This window comes from Amia ocellicauda, chromosome 16 (genome assembly GCF_036373705.1).
Source record: "Amia ocellicauda isolate fAmiCal2 chromosome 16, fAmiCal2.hap1, whole genome shotgun sequence".
NCBI classification, from domain to species: domain Eukaryota; kingdom Metazoa; phylum Chordata; class Actinopteri; order Amiiformes; family Amiidae; genus Amia; species Amia ocellicauda.
In genome coordinates, this window is record NC_089865.1 from 17136663 (window position 1) to 17150101 (window position 13439).

The following is a 13439-nucleotide window of genomic DNA, read 5'->3' on the forward strand; positions in this document are numbered from 1 at the left end:
AAGCTGACCCCTTAACTAGGGTTAAACTGTTTTCTTTGTTTTTCCATTGAAAATTAGATCATAATTTAAGTGGGACTTCCTGCCTAAATATATGGGGGGAGAAACAAATAAATAAATAAATGGCATTGAAATTGAGTCAACATTAAGCAATGGGGTTTTGCAGAGAGAAAACACTTCCAGAGGAGCTTTTTGCTTTTTTCCCTTCCTAAAGCTGCATTGAAGCTTTCTGAGTCATATTTGTATCCCTTGTGTGAAGGAATGACATGGCTGAAATAAGAAATCAATTTTCTGCTCCCCTTAATTCTCCAGTTTTTCGGAACCTGTGTGTTCCCAAAAGTAAAGAGACCATCAAAACATAGTTCTGTAAAGTACATTTCATAACAAGTATTTTTGATGTGATGTGATGGTTTATTTTTGACACACATATATATATATATATATATACATATATATATATATATATATATATATATATATATATATATATATATATATATATATGTTTATATAGTGCTGGAATATAAAACACTGCAACTCAAATCTTTATGCAATGTAGATTACTTTTCTATTGCCTTCTCGCCTCCAATCCACCTTGGGACCTGAACGCTCACCATAAATAAGGTATGGCACTGGATGTGTGGCCCTCATGCAGCATTGTGAGGTTGTTTCCAAGGCAACCAGACACCAAGGATTCGGTGCAGGCAGGTTTTACTTTCAGAACAGTGTGAGGGAGTAAGACTTGCAGAGGGCAAGAATGCACAGAAGCAGAAGAACGAAGGAAATTCAAAGAGACTGAATGAAACAAGGCTCTGTTTCCTTTTTTAGTGTTTAGAATGACTTAAACCTCTATCAGGCAAGTCAGACATTAACTGTACTGAAAACCTGAAAAGGTCTTCTTATGCAAGGAAGGAGGGTTTAAAGGGAAGTAGCTGAGAAAGTGTGACAGATGGTAAAGCTCTGCTGGTTTCATGTACTGTATATCATTCTTTTTGACTATGAAATTCAAAGGGATGCCCTGGGAGCATTCTCTATCTCTTTTCAGCTGAGTTGAGACTATCTTGTGCATTAACCCCCCAAAAACAAAAAATACACATTTGATTTATAATGTCTTATAGATGTAGTCTACTGTAGTCTGTGTGACTAATATATATATATATATATATATATATATATATATGTATATATATAATTTTAAACAGTAGAAACAATACAGTAGAATGCAAGTAAACAGTATTTGACAAAAGATGAAAGTGAATCAGGAGATGAATCCTTCAAATCAGATGTGAGCTCTGGTAAGTATGTACTACATACAAATATGTACTACAGTGTGATGGAAGAACATGGCACAGGAGAAAATGTTTCCTGTTGATACAGACATGCACAAGACCCGAACACACTTGTCATTTTTTACTCCTTTGATCTCAATGTTATAATTCTGTATTAAATAATAATAATACATTGGATGTATTTATTTACATATATAAATAAGCATCTTCTTACATTTACACTTCAAATGTGAGGAGAAAGTTTGAGCCAAAATATTGCCATAGTTTTGTGCTCAAACATTACAGTATTGAGTGGTGTCCAGCAGATGGAGAACTGCATTTTGTATCTTAAACATGTGTCAGGAAATCAGGAGTCAAAGCATAACACTCCACATGAAAAGTAAAGCCTCTTCAATCTGATTTAATTGCTTAATTAAGTGCTGTTCGTTCAATCTATATATCCATGTGGTACATATCTTCAAATCATATGCTCCATGTCTTTTTCTTATTGAGCTAACCAGCTTCTGATATGTGCTGCTTCTTACTGATAGGTGAAAGTGCTGCTCACAGGTGTGGGAGTTAAACCAGAATAAGTGAAACAAGTGGGTTTTAGCAATTAACACATCTTACAATGTTAATTTAAATTTAATGAGCCGTTTTATAGGGGGAGTTTGAGAACCCAAACTGCAGTATACTGTACCTAATATTATGTAATCGTGACGGCAAGTATGAGGATGGGTTTATAAGATGTACATGGAATAAGTGCAGTTCTTCGTAGGTGGAGTTTGGACTAACTGACAGTGTTTTGGAAAAACTTGATTCAAATTTAGTTTTACCAAAGTTGCATGAGTTTTGAATGAGCCTGTAACTGTAACATCATGGGGCTCAGGAATGGTGCAAGCTTAACCTTTTTAACAATCCTCTAGAGCAGCCAACATTGAAATGCCTCATGAGAAAAAAAATATTATTGTGCATGTGATCCTCAGTTACTTATGGGAGAAGTAATGGATTCATGCCAGATGTTAACAACAGAAAACTTGTCAATGGTAATGGTCTCCAGCCCTGGTCCAGCAAACCCCCAATCATCCATTTTTTTGTTCATAGCATCGACTAATTAGCTAAACTGATATTTTGTTTACCTTAGATTATATGAACAGCACTTTATTATTATTAGCAATAGTAGTAGTAGTAGTAGAACTGGCAAACTTGCACAGTTAAACATAAAATGTTAAGGCCAAAGAGCGTTCAATAGGCAGGTCTGAAACCGAATCCTGCCCTCTGGTTACACCTGACGCCGATGAATTTAACTTTAAGGTTTGTGGTTGGCTTCTATCTTTGACAAATGAATCAGAACTTACCTCCCCCCCTCCCCTTTACACACTCACATACACACTATAGGTTGGTTGGATAGATGTTACAGGGGATGGGAGGGGGCAGAAGACTTTGACGGTGCAAGGAATGTGACTGATCAGTGAGCAGCTGTCACTTCAAGGCTTAGGGGACTCTGCGATCACCTCTCTGGGGACTCAACTAGATAGGGAGAGAGAGAGCGTGAGTGAGAGAAGTCAACTCAAGTAAAGTGTGGGCACCGTAGGCTCGTTAGAACAAGACGCCTACAGAGTTATAAACATATACCAACAGCAAAATTAATTTGATGACACTGGAAACAGAAGAAGTTAAAACCAAAAAGCCACAGGACTCTCTGTTGGTCCCTTAAGACCTTGAAGATCTGCACAGAGGGGTGAAAAGCAGACCCAAAAGGCAATACATGGAAGCTGCTAATGCAACATGATCCAGTGGGACTTGCACTAAAAATACCGTCAACGCTGCTTCACCAGGAGAATTTGGACGGGCTGTATCTTTAATTGGGTAAAGATTAAATCTTTAGTTTTTCCTTTTCATTAGTCTATTTGGACTTTCCAAGGATGTGAAAAAGTATTCCAAAACTTTTTGACAGAAACAACATTAAGGTAATCCATTTGTTTATTTATTTATTGTTTATTTGCTAGAGAGCCTCATTTGTATGAAGGAAGGACTGTGCTTCTCAGCAAGCGAACACTCTTTTAAAGGTTTGATATTAAAGGTATTAAGAGCTGCAAAAGTACAGGTGTGATGATCGTTTTCCAGGCATGGCTTTACTGTGAAGAAAACCTTTTTAAAAATTGCATAAAGTCCTTTTGTAAAGAGTTATAAATCCACAGGTAATTTTTCTTTAAAAATGACAGTAATTTATATAATTCAATTTTAGATCCCAGCGTGCATTCATTGTTGTATTTAACTGACAAAAACTTTTGGAATACTTGAACACAGACCTAATATATATATATATATATATATATATATATATATATATATATTTTTTTTTTTTTTTCATAAAAAAATTGGAATGCTAATGAATTACTCAGTTACTTGCCGAGAAAAACCCAAAGTTAGAAGAAACGGGAAAGTGAAAAGGATGGCACAATTTCAAGGCCCAAAATAAAATATTTTTTTAAAGTCTGGTTTAAAGTGTAAAAAACTAAAACAAACCCCTCCCCAAAAGAAACAAGAGTACGTAATTAACCATTGGGGACTAAAACATTTCTAACCATGAGAAAAGCCGAAGTCCAAATGACCCTGAAGAAGCCAGGAGAGGAGGCAGTAAGGGGGCGGATAGGAGTGGCGCCCCCTAGTCCTGGGATCCCATCAAAACGTGCCAGGGTAATTCCCGCTCAGGTTGGCCTGAGCCCTTACCAAACGGCACCAGTGTTCATGCGGAAGATGAAGAACGCGGCCGTAGGAACGGGATGTGACATCCGACTGAAAGTAGCGGTGGCGGGAGATCCACAGCCGGCCCTGCACTGGTACCGCAATGAAACCCTCCTCTCAATGGATAACCAGGAATATGGAGGGCTGTGGATCAGGGACTGCAAGCTCAGCGATGCTGGGCTATACACCTGCATAGCGACCAACCCCCTGGGAGAGGCTAGAACCAGCGCTGTCCTGGCGGTCATGGACCTGGAAGGTAAAATTCAAAGAAGACATGCAGGTCTATGTGCAAAAAGAAATGCTCTTACAACACGTACTGTTTTCAAAAATATCTTAATCAGGACCTTGTGACATTTACACAAATCTAAGATGTATTCCTAGATTTTCAGTGGGAACAAGTGGTAGTCTAATGCAGTGGTTCCCAAACTGGTTCTGGAGGACCCCCTGCCCTGCTGGTTTATAATATTAAAAAGCTCTTAATTATATAATTGCATCGTTTGTTCAATTAGGGAATCAATTAAACAATTAAGAGCTCGTTTTAGAACAAAAACCAGCAGGACAGGGCTGGTCTTGGAACCCCTGGTCTAATGACACATTCTTTCAGTGTGACACACAAGTCAAAAGTTGTCAGAACTATGAAATGTCCCAAAGTTCTGTTGCCAATTCACAATTCAGAAGAGAAAGGCATCTATTTCTGTTTATAGCCATACGATAGTCTTCAGGATTAAATGGAGAAAGACATCTTTATTATGCACAGATATGTATGTTTTTAAACATGTTCTGTTTTATTAAATTCAGCTGGAAAAAGCAAACATTTGCAACACGATAAATAATAGATAACTAGCTTGTCACATCTTAAAATGTCTTAAAATGGTGGATCATTGGGAGGGAAGTAAGATGGAGTAGCAGTATCGTCTTTAAGTTTGTCTTCCATGACAGTAAACCCAAGTGCCTGTCTAGTGGCTTTGGTAATGCAGGATGGAAGGATGGTGGCAAATGCAATGGTGACTTATTGTCTCTTTCCTATTATTCCTTAAAACTGCATTCACATTCTGTATAAACACCAGTGGATGATTCTGTAGTTTTTTTTATTACCTGGTTTAAAGTCTGAAATTGATTTTGGTTCCCTGTAGAACAAAATCGACAAAATGCAGGATGTAGAATAGAGAAATTCTGCAAATATTATAGTGGAAGATCCTATCCTAGATGTACAAATCTCTGAAAGATGATTTATGGGTTTTCTTCCCATAAAGATCACCATATCCACTTATTGGACTCCAGACTTTGCAAAGCAAAATGGTACTACAGGAGACTAAATTGTAGAGGTGGAATACATTTTGTATAGCTTTTGATGAAGCCATGAAAATTATGACTTCCAACTTCTAATCTATTTTAATCTATTTTCTAATCATTTTATCACTGAAGTACCACCCCAAGGCCTCAGTGTCTCTTATTTTATTTTTATTGTCCCTTTTGGTATCTATAGTAAACATGTATATCTCTTTTTATTTTGTTGTACACTGAGGCTCCAATGTCAAACAACACAAGACAGTTTAACACATCCAGTTCAAAATGTTTGCTTATTTTATGGAAAGGATTTTCAGTTGTATTTTCTGAAATGATGTATTGCTGTCGAAAACAGGAACACAAGTCTGTTGCATTAGCTGGAGTTCATATTATTTTTATTACTGAACTGTTTCAATATCTGTGTATTAAATTTGCACTTAAAACATTGAAGGCGAATTATTTTCCAATTGTGATAACCATTTTGTTATAATAAGGGCTCTGTAGTGAATAAATTATCACATTAACAGCGAATGTAGATTGACACCATTCTTTAAATACAAACCTCAGTACAAGCACTGATCTCTTCAGGGTCCGTTGGGGTGTATCCAGAACTTGATTTTAGAAATTGTATCTATCAAGTGTCGATAAGGGGACTAAGAATAACCTAATTTTCTGTGAGATGTTATGGATTTTTAATATAATGGAATAAGGGAAGTGATGCCTTAAGTAGAAGTCTGCTAGACAATTGAAGATTGTTATTTGACATGTTACAGTAGATCTGATGGTGTAGGTGTAAGTTCTAGATTACTTTTTCTTTTTTCTTTAAAACATGCATTAGTTAATTAACATAAAAAAAACCTTACAAATTAAATGACAGTCTTTATAAATAGATAGTATACAACATTTTGTACATTTCATTTAAATTCACATCAATTAATACTAATGGGCACAAAGTCTGTATATTTTTGAAGGTTTATAAGTTTAGTATTAGATTGATTGTATATTTATTTTGCAGTTAATACCAATTCTGGTTTTACATCTACATATCATATATCTATCATCTTGGGATGGCCTTCATCCAGCAGTGGATCGATAAAGGCTGCTGCTGATATATAATTTAAAATACAGTTATAATAAAATATATATGAAAATATACATTGCACAGTATTTCTCCTCGCCTCCAAAGCTGTGCTTCTCTAGTTCTCAAAAAATAACAGGCCAAATTCATGAACTCAATCCCACACACTGAAATGCTATTTTCATTAATAGCAGATAGTTGTTACTTTTAGATAAAATATTACAACCTTCCGTTCTTTCATGTTATATATACCAAATGGAACCAGGCCAAACAATAACGACGATAACTGAAGACATAAAGTCTCCATAAGGTGAACTAAATGGTGGACCTCATTTCACCAGTATTAGTTCTCAGCAACAGAACAATACAGTTTGTCACCTTTTTCGTTTAAACTCCAACTTAGTACCCCTGTCCATAGACAGCAAATGGCAGAGCCATGTACTAATGGCTGCAGTCAAGATGTGTCTGTACATTGGGCAGATTGGGGATTTATGTTTTAATGGTACGCTGTTATTTTTTAAATTTTTCTGTGAAGGTATTATTTATTTTAGGAGATTCCAACTGTGTGCTATATCCATTGTATACATATATGGAATTAATACAAACTTTGGAGAGGTAATTGCATCTGATGTAAAAAATACAATTTTCAGTATTGTAGCCAAATGATGGCGGTAAAAAATAAATTTAATAGCAATCAATAATAAAATTAAAACATCTCTCTAGTTAATAAGACAAAAAACAGTACTGAAAAACAATGAAATGTATTACTTATGATAGGGGAAAATAGCAGCTCTTTTACTAAGGTTATATTAAGTTACAGAAATAAATAAAATATAGCAATGTAAATCATTAGACCAAACAAATATATGAAATAATCTATTTGAAAGGGATTTGTATTTGTAAGGTTACAGAGTGGCAAGTTTGGGTTATCCTTTGTTGACAACTCGTTACATTTTAAACGTATAATGTAAAAAAGCAGCCTAACAAGCAAACAAACACATGTAAATGTACTTTAAGTAATGTTTTGGCTTAAATAACATGTATATTCCACTACCAATCTTCTATCATCTTTGCTACTGTTTCCTTCTGCCCCCTTGCAGCCCGTCCCCCCAGTCTCTCCTCTTGTGAAAGGCAAGGCCCCATGTTTCAAATCCCTGCAATGACTGCCCCAGCAGCAGCTGTCCTGTCACTCAGAGCGACTGCCTTCACCCTCTCAATCTCCCTCCTCACCCCCTGATTGCCTTCTCCTCCTGGTTATTTATACCCAGGAATGTGCCAGGCCTCAGATTTTTGCCATGTTAATCGGCCACATGCTCTCCTGTTACACTAAAAGACATCACAGCTAAATATAAGTTTACTTTTGTAGAGAGACAAGGGATTGGGTTTATTCTATTAGTTTGAACCTGGCTGAGGGGGGAGCCACTTCTATTTATTTTATGTATTTATTGTTTATGTGTTTGACTTCCTTGAGTTGAGCAACTGCTTTAATAGAACTAACAATGCATATTGAAGAGAGTTGAAATCCTTAACATTTGAATAATTCTATCGTTCTGTTACAATTCCAACGGTGTTGGCGCACTTGCAATGTATTAATTTTATTAATAAACTGGGGGGCCAAGTTCTCTGAAGCAGCACAATGTTTTATAATGACACAACTGAGTTTCATTTTTGGTGGTGGTTAGAGACTTACAGGTTAGAGACTGGTGGCAGGTTTTGAGAAATATATGACTCACTTCATCATTTGTTTTTATGTACATTATTGATTTGCAACAATGACATCATGACTCATGACATCTACCATGCACTGTACACATTTGTCACGCACGTTGGAATGGATATAGTTTGAATTGACTGGCTGTTTTGGTGTATTGGAATTGGTATTGTCCTTAAATACACCCCCAGACCCAGACCAATCATCTTATTACAGTATACGTTATAGAAGATCGATTCAAGTGAAGGGTGATTGCTTCAGATATTCTTCAGTTTTGTAAGCATTGTGCTAGCAAAGCGTTCACACAAGTGTACTACAAGCAGTCCCCAAGGCACCTGTATAGATGCAGCTACCATAAAAAACATGTAATATTCATGATGAGCTGAATCAAGTCTACTGATTCCAGATGGGCAGAACCCATTTAAGATGACTGGGTTTATGTGCACAATGAGGAAGGTGCCTGCTTCGGAGTCCAAACATCTAGTGTATTTCAAGTGTTAAATGGGTAGACATCAGCCATGTTGCATATTCAATGTCATCTCAATCTGATCCTCCACAGTTAGATGTTTAAAGAGAAAACTGTTTTTTTAAATAGAATAATTTACCTGTACACTATTTTGTTTTCTATCAGAACGCCTCTACAAGATGTATTCAGTTAAACTTGTGATTTAAACAAAATCATGCGATCATTCTCACACTCAGCGCATGTGTCCCTTCATCAGTATTCCATTACAGTACCTTCCTGCGCCCCACCAGGATCTGCTTGCGAGCAAGTGCACAGGCAAATCCTCCCAGGGCAGCAATAATAAAAATAAAACTACTTTATCAGTACACAACCAACAACAGTCTCCTCAGAACTGCCCCTTACTTTAGGACTGCTATATGAGGACTAATCTTTTCTGCCTATGTAAATGTCTCATTCCCCTCAGGTCAAATGCAATTCATTATAGAAAACCAGCGGCTGTTGAAAGCTTTTCAAGCGTCAAAATGACGGAGATCAAACGTAGGCAACCAGATTTCTTCAAACACTTAATGTTTTTAGATGACTAATTCACAGTATGTAAACTGTAAAATTAGTGTTTTACCTGACCACTGAATATAATGGTATCTATATTTGTTTTTTGTGCACACTCTTAATTAATGTATTGCTCCAATGAAAACCACAGCAAAAACCTGTGTTCAGTCTCCAAATCCTATTCAAATTGGAATAGAGGGTGTATTCTTCTAAATGTAACAAAAATACCCACATAAAAAATGTAAATCACAGTAGTCTAACAGGGATTATTACAATACTATACTCCCCACAATGCCGATTTCCAGCAGGAAAGCCTACACTGCAGTATTAAACCAGTATTTCTGAAAAGGTTTCTAAGCTAAGATTATCCTGTGCCTTGCAAGTCTGAGTGGAGACATTATCAGGCTGGGTTCTGAAATGAGCAGCCTGGAATATGCTGTCACTTTTAAGCATTTCTGGGCTTCGATAAAAGAAGAAGTAGTTTATTGCGACTTCTGAACTGATTGGAAAAGTACTTTGTTTTGGAGAGGTGCCCCAGTAATACCCAGGAGTGCGGTGCTGCCACCCACGCATTAAATGGAAGTAATTTTTTTGTACTTTTTAAGTAAACCATTGTTCTCCCAGGTCAACACTCCCCCATACTTAACTCATGGGGCATAATTTGCTGCTTATATCATACTTTTCTGTACATTTCATGACAATTTAATAAAGATTTAAGGTCTCACACATGCCTTTTGCTCTTGGGATCTCAGCCTGAGACTGGGGTTGAGAATTTCTTCACCATAGGATACTGTACAGAAAGACAAATGTGAATTGACATGAGAATTACACATGTTACAGGTGGTATTGACTTGGTATTTATAAATGTTAATGATTTAAAAGTACTTTATTAAGCCAATTTCCACAAGAGAAAAATATAATGTATATTTAGAAATATATTTAGAAATATGTTGCAGTATTTAAAACAACATCATAATGAAGTACATATTAAATGTTTAAGTTTTACGTATCTTTTAAAACATTTATTACACAGTATATTGTAGCATGTGTAAAACTTAGAATAGATTATATTTAAAAATAAATGCAGTATTGACAAATGTGGGCATTTGCTGCTTTAACTCCTCTTACAAAGCAGTCCCTTGATTGAAATCTGACTTCATTTCCTTGCTTTGAAAAAATACAAAAATGTAATGCTTGGATGAAAATATTGGTTTTGAGGTTGATATTGATTGTGTCTGTGGGAAAAGATGCAAGGTAAAATGAAACATTAAGAGCACCTTGGTAATGCTAGTCGATTAGTATTTTTCATTGGACCCGTTTGAATGGACTTGTCTTATGTGCCCACACATGAGAGAAACTGCAAGTGATCATCTTTGGATTTGAAAGAATTGCTTCTTTTCAGAAAAATGCACTATGAGATATAATAGCATACCTGCTCCGTGCAACCTGTGTATTGAGTGCCATCGCTACTCAATTTCTTAATAGCAGATATTTTTGTGTTCTGCCACCTTCATGTATGTAGTTTCAAAACCTGTTTGCCTATGTTAGTGTGTTCATATGAGCAGTTTTCAAGAAACAATTTCCACAACAATACTTGAGATGCTCCCTTAAGCATCTAGTTTTATACGCTCCAGCTTCGGAACTAAAGGTAGTTTAGAATAATAATCTTGCAATATTATTTAAAGGCAGGACAAATGAGTGGTAGGGAAGAGGGTGTATATTAATGTGCCACCAGAAATAGATTATTTGACTCATCAGCTCTCAAGTGAGAAAGTAGGAGAGGAGGGCCTTGGGGGCACGGATACCACAGCATTGGAGTAAGAATGGAAGCCCACAAAGACTGAGGAGTTAAAAATAGTACTAGAAAAGGATGCTTTTTTTCAGTATCTTTATCTTTAGGAATAAAATGCACAAACAAGACTTTAAGTAAAAGGAAAATGTCTTCATCAAGTGGGGCTGTGTCTGTAAACACGGTTTATAACAGAAACAAGAGAAATATGAGTCACAGATAAGGTAAGTTTGATTTGACAAAATATGTGACACAGAACTGTTGGATGAATGTTTTGTGGGCTTAAGGGAGAGATGCTGTGATGACGTACTCCAAATGACTTTGTTCTAGATTCATAAAAGAGTTTGTGATCCTTAGAAAAAGGTGAAAGAATGTGGCTATTTATCACTGTGCACAAGTCTCGCTTTGTCACTCAGGAATGATTTGTCCTCTGAAGTGTAGAGAGGAGGTGAAACTTGTGTGCTTGAGAGTAATTGAATGCTAAAGCAAAACCGTTTTCCCTGTTGAAACCAAGAAAATTAGGTGTTTTTATGTCAAGAATACAAACTTTATTACATTAAGCTGCTTGAATGTCTATGAATCAAATTCTGGAATGTCCTGTGCTTTCTGGTGTTAAATAAAATACCAAAATTGTGTGTGCTTTTTCATATCCATCAACCTAGATAGAATAAAAGTTTGATTGCATAGAACTGAAGATAGTTATACTTATTATTATTGTTGGATATGTTTTGATATTATTTTATTAATAGTTTGGTAGTAATTGGTACATCAACTTGATTCATAAAATGTGACCGTCATAAAATGATTGGTTTACTTATTTTCTGTTTGTCTACTTGGATAATTCAATAGTCCTTCTTTCATTTATGACATAGTTACTTAGATGCCATAGAAAATATTGTAATTATAGTACAATTATCATACAGACCTAATAAAATAAAAAAGCATATAGGCTACATTCTGGCAATGTTATATTCAGGTTCAGACTTAGAATTGTTGCTATATGTTACCTTAGGTAGATTTATTATTAAATAATTGAATGTTGGGATCACTTTTCTTTCTCTAAGTATCCTCTTCATCCATCTGATATAACTGAAATAATATAATTTGTATTTAATGTCAGTTTACCCTGTTCATAACACTCTGTTTAACTGTAGAGGCTTCTTCTATGCACGGTAACCAATTGTAAAATCAAAGTTTTTCCAGGTTACCATCTGTTAGAGATTGTGAGGACATTCAAATTTCTAGGTTTCCCCCTTGTTTCTCTATAAAGAAAGTGAAGGCATTTCCATGATGCAGCTCTTTCTTGTCTTCCTTGATCTTCTTTCTGGTGGGCCAGTATCTATTGAGCAGGTGTCTAATTCACAGACACCCCCACTGCAACTCATACGAATTGGATCAGCTGCTGCAGAACAGAAAATTGCATGATGGGCATATGGAATACGAGAAGTATTTATGAAGCAGTTTAGCAGTTATGTTTCCAATTCCTTTGGTGTTGCCCTTCACTAGGTTTCCTTTCCATATACAAGTTACAAAGGTGACCTAAAATTTTATTAACCAGTGCATTGCCCCATCTTGTGTTTACGTTTCTAATTTAGTTAGTCAATAATTATAATATTGATATAAATAGGAAGCAAATGTATTAATTGGAGAGGAGAAAATATTAACCCTGTAATATTACTTTTTAATTACATAAATTATTTAGCTCACCTAACATAACTGAATATATATGATATATTGACTATTGTATATATATATATATATATATATATATATATATATATATATATGAAAAAGCAATATAAGCTCTTAGCACAGTTTCTGGTCTTTGTCCAACTTGAGAGGTCCATTACTTAACTGATCTTTTAGTATGATCAATGGGAAGTCGTGAAGATTATTTAATGATGTTTTGGATCTGTTATTATTTGTTTACGGAATGCACTTACTTCCAGGAATATGAGTACATGAAAAACATTGAGAACTAGAGAGATGTGCTCAATTTGTCCACCTAATTAAATAAGCAGGACAAAGTAGATAAGATAATGAGAGCTCAGCTGGAACATAAAAGGCCTAAGCCCCCCAGCAATTAGTCACAGCCCCTTGCTCAAAACTATGGTTGCCTCCTGGTATGGTAAATGGATATCTTATTAGATTTTCTTTACATTCAGTGGCCTCCAGTCCTGGAAAGGCATAGCAAATTCTTCATTCCAGTTGAGTTTTCAGTAAGTTAATGCCTATTGGCCTTAGTCAAGATTAACGGGATCTTTAGCTACTTATTGAAACCCCCTATATAACCTTAAATGATTGGCATTCACTGATAATGTATCTTATAAACACTGGCACTCACTTATAAAGTGTCTTATAAATCGTCAGGTCACCTCAAACTGGAGGCTGGAAGGCTGGGTAATGCATCTGACTAAGTTATTTAAGAAAGAAACTATAACAAGAAAGTAACAAATTCAGCATTGGGATAGGATCAAATACACTGGTGCTGGTGTTCCTAGTACCTTGATTTTCATCATGTTACACTGGTCCACCAGCATGTTACA

At 35.8% G+C, this 13439-nt stretch overlaps 1 protein-coding gene across 1 annotated transcript in view; it reads left to right on the forward strand.

Moving 5' to 3' along the window:
* The first annotated feature begins 3634 nt into the window (after positions 1-3634).
* The window catches only part of LOC136711848 (striated muscle preferentially expressed protein kinase-like), a 49883-nt gene continuing 40078 nt past the window's right edge, over positions 3635-13439 (forward strand). Inside the window, exon 1 of the mRNA XM_066688401.1 lies at positions 3635-4269. Coding sequence (XP_066544498.1) covers positions 3855-4269 — 415 coding nt within the window. The 5' untranslated portion in view covers positions 3635-3854. The remainder of the gene's footprint in view (positions 4270-13439) is intronic.